This window comes from Biomphalaria glabrata, chromosome 14 (genome assembly GCF_947242115.1).
Source record: "Biomphalaria glabrata chromosome 14, xgBioGlab47.1, whole genome shotgun sequence".
Taxonomy (NCBI): Eukaryota; Metazoa; Mollusca; class Gastropoda; family Planorbidae; genus Biomphalaria; species Biomphalaria glabrata.
The window spans coordinates 2,083,890-2,101,479 of NC_074724.1; the positions used below are offsets into that span (position 1 = coordinate 2,083,890).

General features: G+C 34.2%; 1 protein-coding gene across 4 annotated transcripts; it reads right to left on the reverse strand.

Annotated features, from left to right (window-relative positions):
* Positions 1 to 8,615: 8,615 nt before the first annotated feature.
* LOC106053941 (uncharacterized) lies at positions 8,616 to 16,599 on the reverse strand. 4 transcript variants are annotated; one of them, XM_056010386.1, is made up of 7 exons: positions 16,502 to 16,599; positions 14,796 to 14,943; positions 14,052 to 14,126; positions 10,621 to 10,666; positions 10,280 to 10,342; positions 10,098 to 10,163; positions 8,616 to 9,950 (listed from the first exon to the last, which is right to left on the reverse strand). In XM_056010386.1, the coding sequence occupies exons 3-7, from the start codon at positions 14,112 to 14,114 to the stop codon at positions 9,004 to 9,006; spliced, it is 1,185 nt and encodes a 394-aa protein (XP_055866361.1). In that variant the 5' UTR covers positions 14,115 to 14,126; positions 14,796 to 14,943; positions 16,502 to 16,599; the 3' UTR covers positions 8,616 to 9,003. The 4 variants fall into 4 exon arrangements, with proteins under 4 accessions (XP_055866361.1, XP_055866362.1, XP_055866363.1 ...); XM_056010387.1 differs by lacking the exon at positions 10,098 to 10,163; XM_056010388.1 differs by lacking the exons at positions 14,052 to 14,126; positions 14,796 to 14,943; positions 16,502 to 16,599 and having other exon boundaries at positions 10,280 to 10,334; positions 10,621 to 10,638.
* Between the last annotated feature and the right edge of the window lie 991 nt (positions 16,600 to 17,590).

Sequence of the window (17,590 nt, forward strand, 5' to 3'; positions counted from 1 at the left end):
AATGTGACAAGAGCCATGGCTGATTGTGATAGGCCCCTATTAGGTGGTGGGTTCAATCTGAGAAATCAATTAAATCGGCCTAAGGCCGGTACTTCTTATTTGGTCATACTGTAGTAGCGTTACTAGTTGACTAGCGAACGTGAAAAAAAAAAGAGATGTTTATGTGTTGTGTTATGCAGTGGCGTCACTAGGGTTGGTGTTACCCGGTAAGTTATCTCAGTTAGTGGGATTGAGATGATTGTGAAATGTATTTAGTTTAAAAACGTTTATCTGTTGATCTTATGGTGTTTGGAGGGGCGGTGGCTAAGTGATAAATTTCTTTGTTTCCCAGGTTCGAATCCTGGAATTTTGTTGAATCTCAGGATCTTAAAGTCCACCCAGCTTAATGTTTGTTGTGAAAAGTAAAGGCGGTTGGTCGCAGTGCTAGGCACTTGACACCCTCGTTAACCCTGACCGCAGAAACAGTTGGCCTTTACATGACCTGCCCCATAGATCATAAGGTCTGAAAGGGAACTTTACTTTTATATACTTCTGATGAATAGACCAAGTTCTTGCAGTAAAGTCAAGCATCAAAGGTTCTTATCAAAGTCTTGTAGAAATACGTGAGCTTCAATCAACCCATACATTATTACAGTAGCCCCTCCATGAGCTCTTGTAGTTATGTAAATGTTGTTTTTATGGATAAATACGTTCAGATAATCAATAAATCCTATAAGGATCAATACAACATTATTAATCTTGAGGATTTGGATATTGAAATTTAGTGGGTGTTTTTAGGTTTTAATGAATTCTTTAATACCATGAACTATTTATCACACTTTTTTTGTTTCGATACCAACATCGCCTCCTCCTCGACATATTTTTGATTACACTGTTAAAATATAATGAAGAAAATTAAAAGTAACTTTTTGAAATTACAAGAAAATACAACTGGGGGTTTATTGTAAAAGTTAGTATTTTATCAGTTATCTCCATTGAAAACTAAAAAAAATAGCCGCACGTTGTACAACAAGTGAAAAGATGGATATCAAACAAAACATTTGATTTTTTTTTCTAATTTTCAATTCAATTATTGTTTGTTTTTATTGAAAATTTTTGCTAAATGTTAAATTACATTTAAAATAAAAAAATATAGTCTAGATAAGAGATATCAAAAACGCGTCCCGCGGGCCGCGTGTGGTCCGCGAAAATTTTTTGTGCAGCCCGCCGCCTCGTCCGCGAATTCAAAAAAAATAAAATAATAAAATTGACAATGACCACATTTAAGACGTGAAATGATTTACAACTGCACAATGTGCGCTACGTGTTACAAGAACTGGAAGTTTGTATTGAGAGGTGTGTGTGGGCTAACGTGGGAAAGACTTTTTTTTTCAGTTGCTACGGACGGTGCACCAGCTATATTTTCAGAGAGATTTGGTGTTGTTGGATTAATGGTAGAGAAACGGAATTAGCTCATCTTGGCGGCGCCTTTTGCAGCCATACTCTGCATTCTGCACCAAGAAGCACTCTGTGGCAAAAGTCTACAAATGAAGAACGTGATGGATGTTGTCTTGAAGACGGTGAACTTCATACGTGCACGGGGTCTCAATCACAGACAGTTTGTGTCATGTCTAGCTGATTTAGAAACGGAATACGGAGATTTGCTGTATCATACGGAAGTCAGTTGGTTGAGTCGTGGAAAAGTGCTGCAGAGATTTTTTTAAACTGAGACGGGAAATAGCATTGCTCATGGCAATGAAAGACAGAGACATACCTCAGCTCAGTGACCCAATTGTTCTGTCGTATCTTGCTTTTCTTACTGACATTACGCTACATCTCAATGCACTCAATTCACAACTACATGGCACAAAGCAGCTGATTACCGTGATGTTTGACCACATCAAATCATTCAGATGCAAGCTGACTTGTGGGCCTCTCAGGAAACCTGGCTCATTTCTCTTTTCTACAGAGAATAACGATTGAACCATAGCGCCCGAAAGACTACGTAGACATCCTCTCCAGACTACTTGAAGATTTTGAACACCGGATTCATCAATTCACTGCTCTCGAACCACAGTTTTTCCTTGTTGCCACTCCGTTCGCAGTTGACGTGAAAAACGTTCCAGAGGAAGTCCAGATGGAACTACAGTTTCTGCTTTTTTTATTAGTGACAGAAACAGCGTCAACTTATTTTAGTAAACTTATCTGCCAGTGCATGTCATAAACTACACTAAATGTAATTAATAATTATAAAAACTTTATTTTAACATTGAACTGCAGTGACAGTAGTGTTCGTAAAATTTAATAAAAAAACATTCTCTTTTCGTGGTGCGGTCCGCTGACTAGTTGTTACTTTCCACTGCGGCCCACATGCTGGTATGAGTTTAAGACCCCTGGTCTAGATCTAGTAGGTTGTTTACTGTAAATCTATCGACATATTTATTAAACAAATTAAATGTAAGTTTTTTGAGGTACATGAAAAGACAACTGTGTTTTTATTTTTAAAAATTAGTATATATTATTTCCCTTGAAAAACAAAACATGGCGAACGAGTTTGGGTTTAATTGGGTTTTTCAGTACTGACGTGACGAATCATTAAAAACAAGAACAGAAATAGAGACTCAACTTACAAGGACAAATAACGACAGACTTATGTGATAGATAGAGACGACGAAGACTGTGCCTTTTTATTCATTACATTTTTTTTTAAATTTCCAGCTGGAGATATTGAAACTATTCCGTGTTTATTCTGTTGTTGGTTGTATTTAAAAACTTGCATCTAACATTTACATTCATCGACCATAAACAAAACCTAACTGCCTACAACGGTGAAAACTAAATATAGTAGTAATGGTGACTTCACAAATGTCTTTTTATTGTTGTTTTTTTTTTTTAGATTTTTCTTCAAAACTTTATAAAAATATATGACCATAAAATATCAGTTACAGCCTTCGACAAATACGGAGATATACTTTCTTAAACAAGAATAGAAGAATATTATTTAGAACACGAAAGATTGACATAATTTGCATAACATTAGTATTTCATTATTTAGATCTAATTGTTTTTTTACTGCTTTGTAAAGTGTTTGACTTTGTAATCATGAAGTCTGTATGACATGTATTTCTTTTTTGTCAAATAGAAAACTATCAAATAGTTACTTTTATTAAGTAGATCAATAATGATAAACATGTGTCCGTATCATGAAAAGTGCGTAATTGGATGATAAGTGAAAAATATTATGATGACCTAGTCAGTAGGTCTAGTTTTAATTATTGTTGATCGTAGTTAAACATGCAGGCTCCCTCTCTTTACACTGAAACACACACAAACTTTCAAAACTTTTAAATAAACAAATGCATCAATGAAAAAAAAATGACCCAATTAACACAAATAGGCAACGCATTAGGCAATCTGCTCCTCAACCTTGCCCCACGTCATCATTGCCCACCCGCTCCCTCTTCCCCCAGCCCTCCATCTTCCCCTTATCCATTCTCCTCCCATGAGAATAATTCTATCAATATAGCGTTATAAGAACTCTTGATGTTCGCCCTTTAAGGAAAGAAAGGAAACAAAATTACAAGTTTAGAAACAAGGCAAGTCTTGATGTTTTATTTTAACATGCAATATATGTTTGTCTTTTCTAAGTCGTTCCGTCCAGCCCATTACAAATGTACATCTGTCTCCAATGTATATAAACATCAAGTTTCATTCCGTCCAGCCCATTACAAATGTACAGCTGTCTCCAATGTATATAAACATCAAGTTTCATTCCGTCCAGCCCATTACAAATGTACAGCTGTCTCCAATGTATATAAACATCAAGTTTCATTCCGTCCGACACTTTCCCGATGTAATCTCGACTTACGCTTGTCTAAAATAAACAGCCTAAACATTATATCGCCAAACTGTCCCCATAATAAATATTTTTTGTTATATTGTAAATTAATATTAATATCACACAATTAATGTTATTTTCTTTAACGTCAAGTACGTATTGACAATCTTTTTGTTCACTCAGTTTTAAATTCTTTCTTAATTACTTTGTTTAAATGAATATAGATTGTACATATTGATAAAACAACAGGCTATCAATAAAGACTCTATTGTATATTTTGAAAGACTTGCTATTGCAGGTCGCTATATTCAGATTCATGCAGCTGTATTGTGAACACCTCTTTTACTCTGTAAGAAGCAATATCATTGCACCAAACCGTCATCGCCCCCCCCCCAAAGTGCTCCATTGTCGCAGACTCTAGTCTTGAAGTTAAAGCACTCCCCTATCTGATATATTGTAGTAACATAATACTTTCATTTATATATATAGCGCCTTAAAGAAGAAGCGAAAAAGTAAAACTACAAAGTAAAAATTTGTTGTACATATAGAAAACATATGGCGAGATAAAATAAACAATCGTAAGGTCCAGCATAGAGCAGGATGCCTGGACCATTGCTTAATTTACCTAAACGCAACATACGCTATAGCCTTAGGTACCTAAGAATATTGAACGCCACAAAATTCTTTATAACACTGCAAATCTTTTCCGTGTGATACGTTGAGACTTTAAATAAACTATTAGAAAACCAACAATACGTCTTTAGGAACACACAAATCTTTTAGTCCTGCCCATTACACAGAGATAACTGTCTCCAATGTATCTAAACATGAAGTTTCATTCCGACAATTTCCAAATGTAATCTTTACTTTCCTGTAGAAATGGGAAAGCCTTGTTTGAAAAGATTTAAGATGCATTTACAGTTTATATGTAAACAACCAATTGAAAAACAAAACAAAAAACATGAAATCTGTCTTCCACTTTTTATTAGAAATATCGGTGACAAAGTCACAGTTAGTGCTTTTCAAGTAACAACAATTTTTTCCTTGAGATTTTATATTCTTGTCCATGCTAAGCTACCGAACACATTGGATTATTTTCTTCATAAATTGCAGCTAGCCGTGGTTTACACCCCAAAGTCTAATAAGTTTGATTATTATGATGTTAATGGTTGGGATATTAAAAAAACAAACAAACAAACAAAAATAACAAACTATTTTTAGGCAAAGTTCGCGCTCTATCAGTTGTTACACTTGTCATCATGTTCCAAGTATACCCAACACTCAGAGATTGTGTCTTGAATTGTACTTTCATGTATAGCCATACATTATCTTCGTTTACTTAAAACTTTTTTTTAATGAGACAGTTTGAATAATTTACATACATATTATTTTTAAAATTTGCATTTTTATATGTACATAGTGTGAGCACACCTGATTTCTGTACGTGTTGGCGGACCGCATGTGGCCCACGGGTCGTAATTTGCCTACCCCTGGTCTACACAAAAACTCTTGACAAACCAATGCGTCCATATATAGTACCACACTTACCACATTCATAATGAAGTAAAAGTACAAATCTTCCTGGAATGTCCTCAACAATAGATTCACTACTAATAGAAGTAGAGCCTCGATGTCGCTCTATTGTCGATCAAAAGATGTTTTACTTCCGCTGAGTCTTATAATGTCTACGCCACACAATCTCTATACGGCTTCTTTGAAGGGGTCATATGTAAATAAAGTGTGCGAAATTATATTTCATCTTAGTGTATTGTGTAATCTTATCAAACTACAGATAATCTTATTAAAAATTGGTTACTTTCTTTTAGCATGTGGGTGCCGTGGCTGAGCGGCAAAGCGCTTAACTTTTGGGGTTCAAATCCTGGTTATGATGTGGACTTTTAATTTTGGGATCTTCGGGTACCTCTTGAGTCCACCCAGCTGTAATGGGTACCTCGTGAGTCCACCCAGCTGTAATGGATACCTTGTGAGTCCACCCAGCTGTAATGGGTACCTCGTGAGTCCACCCAGCTGTAATGGGTACCTCGTGAGTCCACCCAGCTGTAGTGGGTACCTTGTGAGTCCACCTAGCTGTAATGGGTACCTTGTGAGTCCACCCAGCTGTTATGGGTACCTGACATTAGTTTGGGAACAGTAAATGTGCTTGGTCAATGTGCTGCCCATATAACACCGTCGTTAGCCGTAGGCCACAGAAACAAATGACCTTTTCATCATCTGCCCCATAGACCACAAGGTCTTAAAGGGGAACTTGACTTTGACTTTTCTTAAGTAGTGTACAGTAACTGGTAGCGCACATTGTATATGCTGGACATTCTAAAAGTCGATGTTTAGAAATACTTCAATTTCTAGTTCAACTTTACAATACTATCACACACAACACTACCACACAAAATACTAATTAACACAATACTAATTAACATAACATTAACACACACTATATAGAACACAACACTACCACACACCTCGCTACCACACAAAACACTACCACACACAAAACTACCACACACAGCACTATCACACACAACAATAACACACACAACACTACCACACACAGCACTATCACACACAACAATACCACACACATCACTACCATACACAGCACTACCACACACAACTCTACCACACACAGCACTACCACACACAGCACTACCACACATCATATGTAAATGAACTTTTTTTAAAAACGTATAACTTCCGATCGAAGGCCCCTTTTAAAGTAAGTTACGCAAGTGGCAGCGCTGTTTCTCCTTAAGGTCATCTAGTCACAAGACAAAATATCTTAGCAAAGTCGGAAAAATCTTAGAAGACAACAACCACCCTCTTCATTATAACTACTTCAGGTGGGCGACTTCTATTAATCAAGACTATATCTAAACTATTCTAAACGGTACACAATCTCGTTCCTTGCTTGCTAGGTTACAATTTAAAAGTTGCTTACGAGACCCATCTTCTATTTTATACAATAATACATTTTACTATTGACACATTATCGTTTGACATTGCCTGTTAAATTTTCACCTTTGGTTAAGACGGTGAAAAAGACACGTGCAACTCCTGATGTTGAAACAGGAGGTAGAATGATTAAAATTGACTTAGAGTTCAGTCAAGTCATGGCAGTCAAGTGGTATCCTTTGGATAAGGAAGCCAATAGGTGTTTTGGTCCGGTGCGGACAATATCAGACTTAGATAGTCGAGTTGTGACTTTGAACTAAGTAGTGTATTTTGGGCAGACGAAGCCAGTATTCAGTTGAGACATGTTCTAATAGTAGTTATTATTCTGATTTTTATGTGTTTTGGAAATTCATTATTACCCGCTGTGATGCGGATGTGATTGAACAAGATTTACTTTTGGATTTACTTTACCGCTGTTATGCGGACGTGATTTGACAAGATTCAATGTATTGTATTTATTTGCCGCTGTTATGCGGACGTGATTTGACAAGATTCAACGTATTGTATTTATTTGCCGCTGTTATGCGGATGTGATTGAATTTCAAACTTAATTGTACAACTGCCAAGAAGTTGCAGTATTATTATTATCAATAAACTTTATATTTGTCTGCCAGAGTGGATTCATGTTAATCTGTAACATCTATGTTCGTCTCCTATCATGTGTGACTCCAAGAAGTACGAACCCAGCATTCCACGGCATTCGCGACTTATTAGTAGTGACCAGTCCAGTGTGTAACAGTAATACAGCATTCATTCATTTATTTATTTACAACTATTAATGATATCATTTTATCAACTTTTATGTATAGAAAGCTTAAAATGTAAACTTAAATGAAATATGTGCCAGTGGGTAATTTAAGTTATGTCAATCGTACGATACACTAAATATGTTAACCCTTAAAGTCCTACATCTTTCAAAGCATGTGACTAGAGCCATGGCTGATTGTGATAGGCCCCTGTCAGGTGGTGGTCTCAATTTGATAACTCGATTAAATCGGCCTAAGGCCGGTACTTCTTATTTGATCATACTGTATCAGCGTTACTAGTTGACTAGCGAACGTGAAAAAAAAAGAGATGTCTATGTGTTGTGTTAAGCAGCGGCATCACTAGGGTTGGTGTCATCCGATAAGTTATCTTCGTTAGATAGACTGAAATTATTGTTCAATGTATTTATAAAACATTTCTAAATCGATCTTATGGTGTTTGAAAGGGCGGTGGCTAATTGATACATTTCTTTGCTTCCCAGGTTCAAATCCAAAAATTTTGAATTTCAGGATCAGCCGCCTCTATTTCCACCCAGCTCTAATGGATAGGCCTACTTATTGTTTCGTTACCAACATTGCTTCCTCGTCGACACGTTTGTTTTATTACACTGTTTAAATAGAATGCCGAAAAATAAATGTAACTTTTACATTTACAAGAAAAGACAACTGGGTATTTATCCTTAATGTAAGTATTTTTATCAGCTATCTCCCTTGAAAAATAAAAATAGCGCGTTGTAAAACAAGTCAAAAGATGGATATCAAACAAAACATTGGATTTGTTTTATTTTCGATTCATGTTTTGTTTGTTTTTATTTAAAATGATTGCTAAATTCCAAATTATATTTAAAATGAAAAAATACAGTCTACATTTAGTAGGTTGTTTACTGTAAATCTATCGGCATATTTATTATACAAATTAAATGGAAGTTTTTGAGGTACATGAAAAGACAACTGTGATTTTATTTTTAAAAATTAGTATTTTTTAGTTAACTCCCTTGAAAAACAAAACATGGCTGCTTGATAGAAAAGAACTTTAAAAAATAAAATCAAACAACTCACTAAAATTTTAATTCGATTAATTATATTTTATTATACCCGACAACTTTTTGTATTTGAAATATTTGCAAACTTTTAGATTGCATTTTAAATAATTAAAAAAAAAACAACAACATAAGAACTACATCTAATAAATTTTTTCCACAAACCTGATCGTCGATAGCAAGTTCTAGTAGATTTGGTTTCTAGTCGATTAGGTTTCAATTATTGTAAATGTAAATTACAAACAACAACATGGATAACAAGGGAAACAAAACATTGTAAATTTAAAGATAACATACACAATTTATTTACATAGCTCAAGACTAAAGAGACATTTCAGTTTGAGGTTCAGAATGTCAAGGGTTCTCAAAGACATCTTCATGGTGGAGCTGGACAACTCACAAGGGAAACAACTCACAAGAAACGACCAACTCCACTGTAATTTAATCCAGACTTGAGACTTCCACTGTGGACAAGTTCAGACCAAGTCCAGGGGTCACTATACCCCAGACAGTGGACATATGCTCCACTACTTCCTGGACATGTACAAGTTGTATAAGTCAACTTAGATCTACCATCCACCTCTAGTCTGTCCTTCCATTGACCAACACTGACCTGTTTAGAACAGCCATGAGGATGTGACACTATAAAGGTCAACCTGTGTTTAGATCTAGAGGCAGAGTATTTGTTCCAGACTTTCCACCTGACATTTTCAAAATGTTTCCACATTTCCATCAGTTTATTTCCTACATTTTTATCACATGTCACACAGTTCAACTCACACCTGTCATGCTCAATGTTTACACCTAAAACACTGACCTTATTAACACTGAACACTGGGCTGTCCTCTTTATCATAAAACAATCTCAAGGTTGTGTGGTTGGCCTCAATGGCATCAAAAACCACATGTGTGGCTGTGTACACATAAAACTCCCACCACACATTGCTGGGTGAGTTTGAACCTTCACATTTTCTACACCAACACTTTGTGTAGGCACTAAGTCTATAACCTCTATCTTGTGTGACTCCATCTTGAAACTTGTTTACATCCCTCACTCTTCCACTTCCTGTCCTCAAGTTTCTTCTCTCACTCATGTTAGAAAATGGATATGGTTGAGTTGTCTTTGGCCAAAACTTTGGTCTGTCTGGACTTGACATTTTCACATCAACTCTAACTGTGAGGTCAGCTATAACTTTGATGTATTCATACAAATCATTGTCTTGAAGACCTTCAGGTAAATGTTTCAAGGAGAATGTATCAACAGGTATAAACTGGCTATGACCTGGATTCTTCTTACAGCCCACAAGATATTTGTGTAGATCAGCTTCTCCACCTTCTGACTCCTGAGTTTCATGATCACCTGGAGAACAAGGAAATAAACTTGATCCAATGTTTACAACACAATGTACAGTATTGAGTTAATCAAGAGATATCTATAAATAGATCAAGTCTAACTCATGTGTTGATCTCTACAGTTTATACACTAAAAATGAAACTCAAAAGTTACCAATTAGTGGACCTTCAACCTCATCTGACTGGACTTTGAACTGGTCACTGATGAAATGATGAGAATCTGAATGGATGAAAGTCAAATAACTATTTTATATTTTCTTTTCTGTTATTATTATTAGAAAATAGACTTATACAAAAACCTTTCTCTAACTAAACATTTACAAATCAAAAGTTTACCTGTATCTTGATTCTCATCCCCAGGACTGGAGAAGTCTGCTAGGTCAGTCTGATCCTCTGATCCTGAAATAGTTTAAATACATGAGTCAGTCTAATTTTTTACAGAAATATTTTTATTTCTGAAATAAAAAAGATTTTTTTTTAATACTGCATTTTATTCATAGAGAAGAAACTAAATATTTAAATAATAGTTCTAGAAGCTGAACATAGACCTAACTTTGCAACAACCTGAATTTGACATGCTACATATTATTGTGCTCAATTCTAGTTGAAAATTTGATAATAAATAAAGCCATAAACTTAGTTTTAAATTTAGGTATTGTTTCATTTTGATTTCATACCATTTAGTCCACATGTGTCTTGAGGAAAACAAAGGTCTGTACTGTTCTGGAAAATAGAATAAAATATGTACATAAAGTATCATTTATTTGTTTATATATATAAACCAATTTACATCATAAAAATGTTCTCAGGCAAATCAATTTTTTTATTTTTTTTTTGTTTGGGTAAATTGTTTAAACTAAAATTAACTGCATTTTTTCTAGGACTTAGACTGAATGTAATATATGTGACATGCTTTATAATGAAATGTAAAAAAAAATAATAATTCATCAAACTTTGGTAGTCTAGATTTTAATTTAGCGCTCTATTGACTTTAAAACTACTTTTGGAGTACAATATCTTGATTCTAAATCTAAATGATAAATTTCTTAAGATAGAAAAGAAAATAATAAAAATGAAAACTAGTAATAAAAGAACATATTAAATAATTAATATTTAAATACCAAAAATATAAAGAAAAACTAATAACAAAAAGATTAGCCTAGGATTTCTTATGTATAATATTTTTTATAAGCACAACAGTATCCTTATTACACAAATGGGATATTTTTATCTAGATCTGGCAGTCTTGTAATAAAATATATATGCAATAATAGTTGTCTCTCCATAGTCTTAGGTTTGAGTCCTGCCCACTCCATCCCCAGTCATCCTGCCTTAAGTTTTCAAATTAGAAAAAAATCTGTAAATACATCTACATTTTAAAGTAAACATTCTAAATATTATCTAGTAGATTTTAATTATTTGTTTTAAACAAAGTTATTTACAATTTTAGAACTAGTCTAGATCTAGTAGGCTTACTTTTTGTTTATCTATTAGATCTAGAAATTTAGATTTTATATAGATGCATTGACCTTTATTTAAATCTAAGTAGGCCTATATCTAAACTCTAAAGATGGATATATCAATAGATTAGATGTAGTATGAATTTAATTGATTATATATCTAGACTAGAAGCTTATGTGAATTTAGATGTAGATCTAGATGTTCTACATTACCTAAGATCTAATAAGCTACGGTAGTTTAGATCTAAACCAGACCAGATTAAAATCAAACCAGTTTAGCTTAAGTTAATTAAATTGTACAGATGTTACTTTAAAAAGAAGATAATTATGTCCATGCAATTATGTGTCAAACTAGTCATGCATGTTAATCATTGACTTAAACAATGCTAAGTCTTTGGTTTTTCTGGCTAATTCAGGCAACCCATTCCATTCTTTACTGGCACTAGGGAAGTAGCACATGTACGAATTTGTTCTAAGTTACAAGTAATGCAATGTGGCGCAGTGACTATACAGTAAAGCACTTGGCTTTTAAACAAGGTTTCCTGGTTCCAATCCTAATGAAGACTGGGATTTTTTAGTTGCATATCTTGAATGCAAGGCCAGAGAGGAATACATTTTACAAGAAATACAAGTCTCTTAACACTAGATAGATCTATTTATAGGTCTATACTGATTATAAATCTAGTAGAATGTTATCTAAACATATATCTATCATAAGATCATCTAGATCTATAAATTAATTAGATATGATACATCTAGATGTTTGTAAAATGTTTTACATAATTCGGATGTTCCTTCAGAGTTGAAGATAGTTTACTTCCTAGTCCAAACCTCCCGCAGGACGACGGGGGATGGGAGCGGGCAGGGTTTGAACCCTCGACCGTCGATAAATCCGAACGACAGTCCAGCGAGCAAACCGCACGACCAGGCAGCCATCCAATCTTTTTAAAATTGAAGCCGATAGGTTAATTTAGATCTTTCAAGAATTTAATGTTGTTTAGAATATTTACTACTGAATTTAAAGATCTATGAAATTAAAGGTTTAGTCTACTCTATTTCTAGATCTAGACTCTAGAGAAGCTAAAATAGAAAAGAAAGAAGAATGGATTTATCGGCTGCAGTATTCGTTTCTCGTAATCGACACATTCATTTACGCTTAAAAATCAAATCTCTATAAAAATATGGACGAATACAATAGTCATTTCACAAAAAGTATAAATCTGGATTTAGTTAAGATTTTTAAAACATATATACATATGCTCATTTATCACTGATAGACTTTATTTTACAAACACCATTAACATTTTTTATAAAGATAATAGATCTACCATTCAATACTACTAGTTTTAGATTTGAGTAATTGAATTAAATTTTAAGTTAAAAGTAATCGCATTCATGTAAAACCAGATTTTTCTGCACTTTAAAATTGCAATTTTAATTCTACATTGTTATTGTCTTTAGTATTGTTATTATATTAGAAACGGAGGAATTATTATTCTCAGGCACTTTCATGGACGGTCTAGCTTCGTTAAGTAGAAACATAATTCATTGCAGTCACATTGATGATTGTAAAAATGGCAATTGATATTTAATTTTTCATTAAAGTCCTACCTGGCATGTCAAGGTTGAGCATGAGTGAAGAAAAAAGTATGAGATGAAAAAAAGTTGTTTGTACATGTTTGAAATTCGACTTCCTAGTTAAAATCTTACGCTGGACGACGGGAGAGGGGAGCAAGTGTCAGGCACTTTGGATTGCTTCTTTTCTTGGTGTGTGTGTTTTGTTATTTTCTTAAACATAATGGCGCGCTGTTTCTAAGGACGCGCTACGTTGGCGTCATTGTTTCTTTCCGTTTTGCTTGGGTATCAGATTTTTGGCTGGAGCTCTCTCTGTTTGTTGTTTTTCCCCCTATTGGGGACACTTGAGACTGAAGTCAAGCCTGATTTCTAGTTGCATGGACACTACTTGGCTATTATACTTTGTATTGGGTTGCAGGAATCGCGAAGCCGGACTGGACTGTTTGCATGTGAGGTGTGTTTGCCTGTTAACTAGATCTATGTTGTATAATTTCACCTAACTTAGGCCTTCTAATCTAGTATTTATCATTAGGTATAATCATCATTTATGTTTGAGTTTTGAGTTTTTGGCACATAATCACAATTTAGGCCATGTTTCTCAAACTTTTCTCTCAGATGCCATCTGCTGCCCGTGAATACTGCCAGCTAATTTATTCTATGCCAGTGAATACTGCCAGCTTTTTATTCTATGCCAGTGATGACAAAATAGCGCCTATGTGGATCAATATAGCGCTCACGCTGAGACACCTCTGTATATCCGTTCTACTCAAACTCGCCAAAGAAAATCACCTTTGACACGCGGTCGTCTTCCATGTGGGATAAGTGTTAGTGAAAGCATAACAATTAATAAATTGATGACATTTTGTTCAAATTTGCCATCGCTTCTTTATAAATGTATTTTTTTAGAGGAGGGCGCTTGCGGATTTTTATAAAGAAAAAATACGAAAAGGGGTCGGTACGCTAAAAAGATTAAAGATCACTGATTAATATAGTTTGTTGAGATATGGGCATTGTTGGAGATGTGCATAAATAAAAGAAAATTGTGTATTTTATTTAAACAAATACAGACTTACTTTTTCTGTTTTGTGTCTTTTCGATACTGCTCTATCAGTTTGAGTTTTTCTCTTGCAGGACATTTTTAAAGAGTTCTAAAAATAAATAAGAATTAGTTCATAACTAAAACTTTTTTTTTTACCTTTGTTACCCAAATAGACTTTTTTTATCTTATGATTCAAGAAATTACGTACAAAAATATGAGTTTATTGTAGACCTTGTTGTAACTCATGTGTCACTTTTTTTTTCTCGTCCATTTCCAAACATTATCTGTGAACGTTTGTTGTTACAGTTTTGATCTGAACTTTGCCCAGCCCTTTCCTTTTCAACTATTTTGACAAGCTTTGGTATGTCCTAAAGAGTTGTCCGCACTTGCTTTCGGGGTTTTAGATCTAGTTGTCTCCCACAAGATAGTATTTTTTATATTTATTTCTAGACATGTGTTGGAGAAATTTGACTAACTTTACGTTAAGGAAGTAGAATTAAGTGAATTTTCAAACGACGAAAGAATCTACCAAACTTTGGTGTCTATTTATAATTTAGAAGTAATATTTGGAATTTCCGATTTCTTATTAAATCTTTATTTAGCAAGAAAATCAATTAGTCATAGAGTCACAAAAATATGTGTAGACACTATATTAAATATCACTATCTGATAAGTTTAGTTTTCCATATACCACATGATTGGCGCTATACATCGAATTATAAACTCACACATGCAGATACAAACATATACATGCAATTATAACCACACACATGCTCACCTTGTAAATCAAAAGCGGTTAAGTGCTTGGTTTTCGAACCTTGGGTCCTGGGTTCGAATCTTAATCTCAATGAAGACTGGTATTTTCAATTTGAAAACTCCAATGGGTTCGGGTCTTTATGCTGGCCACAAGACTCCTTGCTAGTTAACTGTTGGCCAAAAAAAAACAACAGATGGCCTTTTTAACATCATCTGCACTTTAGATTTTTTTATCGTAAAAAATGATTTGGCCAGTTTAAAAACTAAATCTTTACAACATCAATACAAACCTAAATTCGTTATAAAGTTCACTATTCTACTATTCTGTATTAAGAGAAACCTTATATAAATAAAATAATACAATGAAGATATAACTTTGAAAAAGAATAACTTACTTTATAAATTCTGACTTCATAAATTCTTTTTATAGAAACACGAACATAGAATAAAAAGTCATTCAAGGAATTTCCGATTACTTCTTCATAATCAAAGTTTTTCCTACTGTGAAGCGCCCCCTAGTAATTAAATTGAAATATCTTCTTGTCTTATAAATAACAGATATTATATTTATCCTCACGGGGGAGGGGGCAAACTGGGTAACTACAAAGCGGGTCTGACGTACTGGGTCTAGAGCAAACATTTGTTCTCTGAGGCTGAGTTACAATGCACTTGGGGCCATGTTGGCCATGAAATAAATAAGTGTGTATTTAGTTAAAGCTTTTGTTCTAATTAAACATTATATACTTACGTCAGATGTTGTGGGACCATGTTGATCACAATGTGCAGATATGCGCTTATTAGCAGTAGTGTCCAACTATTCAGAATATTATGATATATGTTTGAAGAGGTATACACTATTTCTGTATGTTGTAAAACTGGTATTTGAATATTTATCATCATATTGTAAAAAAAAATAATCTAAAAGAGGAAACTCAACGATGATTGAATGTTAAAACTGTTTCTCTATTCACTTAGATCTTAAAAAGTCTCTTCTTTTTGGTCTAAACAAGAATTTTATGGACCACTGGAAGGAGTTGAAGGTTCTATACTGACATTTCAATAACAATATTTAAAATAAAAAACGAAATAGTCTCTCCATAATGGAAATTCAACATGTTTTACCGCTGTGCTAGTTAATTGCTCACAAAATAACAACTACTGTTAAGTAACATTTGAGGCTTGATTGTCGGGATATATCTGTGCGTGATTATTGTCAAGGCCGCTCTAATACATTTCCCATAGAAAACAACAGACATTAATTACGACTCATTGATGAAGTGATTGGTTAATTTTGTGTTTATTAAGTCACGTGTTGTCATTGACAATAAATAAACGCGGAAAGTTTGAACTTAATCCCAGAATGCAAAGTGGAATAAATAAACTGTAAGAGAATAAAACCTTACAGAGAGATTGAGTGATTTTGTAAAAACTTGGTTAAAAAAGATCTTGTTGAGATACAAGTAGACACATTATTAGATGTTACAATTGAACAGGTTTGTGAATTTCTTTATGTGACACTTGCCGCTATTTACCCTATTATAAACACACACCAATCCTAACCTTACAAAAAATTAAACAGTTACATTGAACAAAAAAACTAAATTGATTGGAATCTAGATGAAGTCTTGAATATCTACATTAGGTGCCACTTTCTTATAAATCGTATACATAATTATACATTAGAATATAGGTACACACAAAAATAACATAAATAATCATTGAACTTACTTTATTTAAATCTTTTTTCACATCCCTACAGTCTCAGTATCTTTCTAAACTATTTAAACTTACACTTTTATTTTTTTTTTTGACTTCCTTCAGTCGCAACGTCTTTGTTTAATCTTGTCCAACACTTTGTCATGTGACTGTGGAGCGCTATCTTAGGAGACACTCCCATCCACGTCATAGGACATTGAAAACTTATACTTGAGGAAATTCCCGATAGAGTCATGTACTATTAATAGAGCAATGCTTATATGTTTGTATTTGTAATTTTTATTTTAAAAAAGGCTTTGGTGATTTTCTGCTCTCCATAGTACAAGAAGGAAAAGGTTAATCTAACCAGGGATGTCTCAAGTCTGCTTACCCTTAACTGGGGCTTCAAAACGTCTCCCCCCACAATGCAGTTAATAGGCATTGAAAATAAATAGACATATGATAAAAGAAAGAAAAGGAAATCTAAGTAGGTTGAAGCACTTCAAAATGAAAGGTTTCACTTTAGCATTTTCTAATATTCATGCAGTCATTTTTGTATTTCTAGACATTTCTTTAGTTTTAATCTTTTGTAAATAGTTTATTTTGAGTTAGCCGTTTCCACCACGTAACAGCTTTTTCCAGCAGTTTCGAGAGTTTTGTTTTGGCCATATGTTTTTCATGAGGGGCGGTGGCTGAGGGGTAAAGCGCTTGGCTTCCAAACCAGGAGTACCGGGTTCGAATCCTGATGAAGACTTGGACCTTAAGCGCCTCTGAGTCCAAACAGCTCTAATGGGTAGCTGACTTTAGTTGCGGAAAAGTATAAGCGGTTTGTCGTTGTGCTAGCCACATAAACGGATTTCTGTAGCAAGGTGTTCAATGTAGCCTTGTGATGAAGTAGGGGCCTAGCTCTGTAAAGTCATCAAATTAAAGGCGTTTTACAGCAAAGCTTTCATAGAATAGAATCTGAATAGAAAGATGTTCTTTACCTCATTGAATCCCACAAGCTTTAATTATGATCCAGTTAAATTAGCATTTTTTTGCGGCCCGGAACATAATCGTGGGTAATCTTTTAGCACGCAGGACGATAGAGGTTTGGTCTAAGTACCAATGGCACAGCTCCAG